Source organism: Chrysochloris asiatica, unplaced genomic scaffold (genome assembly GCF_000296735.1).
Source record: "Chrysochloris asiatica unplaced genomic scaffold, ChrAsi1.0 scaffold00062, whole genome shotgun sequence".
In the NCBI taxonomy this organism is placed as follows: Eukaryota; Metazoa; Chordata; class Mammalia; order Afrosoricida; family Chrysochloridae; genus Chrysochloris; species Chrysochloris asiatica.
The window spans coordinates 16,765,702-16,769,245 of NW_006408580.1; the positions used below are offsets into that span (position 1 = coordinate 16,765,702).

A 3,544-nucleotide genomic window follows, 5' to 3' on the forward strand; every position below is an offset into this window, starting at 1 on the left:
TTCTACTCCTGTAAAGATTTACACCCTCGGAAACCCTGTACAGGGTCGCTATGGGTCGGAACCGACTCGATGGCACTTAACAACAACAACATAAATGTTAAGGGCGGGCAGTCGGTTTCGACTCACAGGGACCCTGTACAGAGGCTCTGAGGAGCGGCTAGTGAGTTTGAACTGTCCACCTTAAGGTTCAAACTGACCTTGCGGTCCAGTGCTTATCCTATAGTGCCGCACCAGAACAAGGATATTTTTATAAAAACAATACATTTCTGCTGAAACACAGGACGAAAGTTTCTAGTCATTTTGGTTTCACCCACTCTTAACAGTGTCACTGCTAAGTGCCGTCCATACACCCCTAGTGACGTCATTTGTTGTTATTTGTCGTCAAGTCGGTTCCGACTCATAGTGACCCTGTATAGGGTTTCCAAGGAGCAGCTGGTGACACCAGTGCTCAAGACTAAAGTGCATTTACTTTCAGTAAGGTGCCTTCCAACCCCCACTCCCCCGCCCAAGGTCTGCATTCTCCCAAGGTGGCGCCACCGCGGCACAAAGGGAAAGCCTCCAGGAAGTGATATGGGAGGAGCCTCCCCAGAGGCCAGTGCGCCGCCGCGGAACAAGGCCTACCCCTCGCTCCGCCCCCGGGAAATTCAGCACCACCATGGAGGAGTATCATCGCCACTGCGAAGAGGTACCGCCCCTCGACCTCCTGAGAGCGACCCCCGCCCCCTGCCCACTCCAGCGAGGGATCTCTGAGGACTTGCCTCCTGGCGCAGAACGTCCTGCAGAGTTAGAGTGCGGAGTCCTCCGAGCCGGGGTCACTCCTTGGGAATGGGCATTCGCCCCGCCCGCCCTGGTCCCCACCCCTAAGGCTCCGATTTCTCAGCCCTGAGAGTGGGCTGGGGGCCTAGGTGGCCAGGATGGTCAAGAACGCTAGGGGCAGGCGGTCGGGCCAGGGCAAGGTGTGGAAAGCCTGATTTAGGGTGCTTGGGGTAGGGATGGGGTGGCGGGCACCGCCCGTCTGCCGGGCCACAAGGACCTTGGAAACCGGTCTTCCCGGCTGTTTCCTCCACCCCTTGGTGTCCCCAAAGCAGGTGCTGCGGACAGTCCCTTGGCTCCATCCAGGCACTGATGGCAGAGCTCCTCCCATTCCTGAGAGCTTTCCCAGGGGTGATCTGGAAGGAGGTATTTTATGGATTAGTAATCCTTGCTTGCTGACTCAATTCCCTAATCCTGGCCAGCACCCCATGATGTCAGCTGTTAACTTCCTATTACTGATGGGGACTCTGACTTTCATGGTGGCTTAGTGACATGCCCTAAGTTACAACTGCAAGGAATGACAGATGCTCAATCTGAATTTAGGCCCTTGTTTCACTTTAGCCACTAGAGGACAAGGCCTGTTTGATCCCAGCATAACCTATGATAAGCTTGCAAGGGCGTTTTCTGTCCAGTGGAAGCCACAGGTGCAGAAAAATAAATGAGTGGAATAAAGTGGTATCGATCAGAATCGTGGAAGGGGCTTCTGGTTCAGTGTATGGCATGTTTAGGATGTGGACTTCTGTAGAAGTTAGAGCCACATATCAATTCATTAGTTCTGTGATGCAGGTAGCTACATAAGTGTGTAAAATGTTCTAGAAATACAGATTTGGGACTCAAGAAATTCCCAGGCTGGCTCATCCTGAGTCATAACACCCCAAAAGTTCTAGTCTTCTTTTCCTAAAAATGTTCTTTACTGCAATACTTCTTAACACATTTGAAAAGAAATGGAATTACTTGTGTTGCCATGGCCACCCAGATTATTAGGAGACTTTGCCTGAATGATTGAAGGTTAGAATTCTCCCAGCAGCCCGGAAGATATGCCTGGCAATCTACTTCTTGAAAAAATCAGCCATTGAAAACTCTATGGAGTGCAGCTGCACACATGGGGTCACCATGAATTTGAATCAACTCCATGGCAACAGTTTGGTTTTAACTTCCCAAATTGAAATGAAATGAACGTAATTTTATTTGTAGGTCAGTTTTACAATTAGATAAGGAGCTGATTTTAAGGCAAACTTAAAAATTTTTCAGTAGGGCCAATATGTGAAACTTCTTTTCATAAATACTCCTAAATATCTGCTTTTGATATTGGGGAGTTCTGTGGTGTAATTAAATGAGTAAATCAATAATTAACATGATACATGTCAGAACTGTTATTTGCTGAATTTTCTTGTTTGGACTAAGTTTTAGTTATACATAAAGTGTTTTTTACAAATATACTGATGTCATAAAACACATTAAGAATGTTTCCATGGAAGCAAATCATGTATTACCTGAAATGTCTGGTTTAGGTTTCAGTGTTATCTCATAGCCCAGTTTCCTACTGTAAGGTACTTGGATGTAATTAATGCTTGCTTTTAATTCAGGATTTCAAAAAGCTACTCTAAAGAAAAGACTGTTTCCAGACCTATTTATAGTACTAAAGATAAAACCTTTTAATTAGTAAGTGAGTTTATAAAATTTAATTCAGGAAAGACACAATTTTATGTAGCGTAAGTTAAAAAACAAAATTGAAAATTGTGTACTAAGCGCTCTTCTCATAGACCATGTCGTTCTGGCACATTGTTCAAATTATTTCTCTGTACTGAGAAGACATAAATGTTTATGGTGGTGGTGGTTGTGTGTTGATTCTGACTCACACCAAGCCTGACCAGGAGTTGATTCTGACTCACACCAAGCCTGTATAGGGTTTCCAAGGCTGTCAATCTTTACTGGAGCAGAAAACAGATTTCTGCTGTTGGAGCAGCTGGTAGGTTCAAAATGCTGACCTTGTGGTTATATATCTTTATATTAAAAATAAAAAATGAAAACCCACTGTTACTGAGTGTGGTAGCTCTGTATGATCAGAACAGGACTACGAACCACAAGGTCAGTGGTTTAAGCCCACCAGCTGCTTCACAGGAGACAGATAAGGCTCTCTGTTCCTGCAAAGATGTACAGCCTCGAAAATCCTTTACTGGGTCTCTGTCAGTCAAAACCAACGTCATGGCACTTAACAACAACAAAAGCCATCAAGTCAATTCTGACTCATAGCAACCCGATAGGAACTGGTAGAAATACTCCATAGGGTTTCCAAGGTTGTAAATTGTATCTCTAATGAAGAGCAGCTGTTGGATTTGAACCACTGACATTTCGTTTAGCAATCTAATGCTAAACTGTACAACCAAACACCTTTTCTTTATATCAACCCCTTGCTTATTTCTCGAACTAAATAATGCTATGATTCTGAATCTAGGATGTTCATCAGAAGCACCAGCAGGGTTTTTGGGGGGTTGCTAATTTTAATTTCAAAGATCAGCTCGAGAAGATAAAGCCAAATATTATAATAAAATATGCAAAGATTTGGAATCGGAAAACCCAAAAGGAAGAACACACTCAGTATTATTCAAGCTGGGGCAACTGAAGAAAAAATTCAAGCCTCGATTTTTGTTATTGAAAGATTCTCTGGGCAAATGATTGAGTGATGCAGAAAGCATCAAGAGAAGATGGAAGGAATACACAGAGTCATTGT

At 44.3% G+C, this 3,544-nt stretch overlaps 1 protein-coding gene across 1 annotated transcript in view; it reads left to right on the forward strand.

Moving 5' to 3' along the window:
- Positions 1-600: 600 nt before the first annotated feature.
- Positions 601-3,544, forward strand: part of LOC102826379 (dynein light chain Tctex-type 3-like) — an 11,860-nt gene continuing 8,916 nt past the window's right edge. The window contains exon 1 of the mRNA XM_006864279.1: positions 601-685. Within this exon, the coding sequence (XP_006864341.1) occupies positions 656-685 (30 nt within the window). The 5' untranslated portion in view covers positions 601-655. The remainder of the gene's footprint in view (positions 686-3,544) is intronic.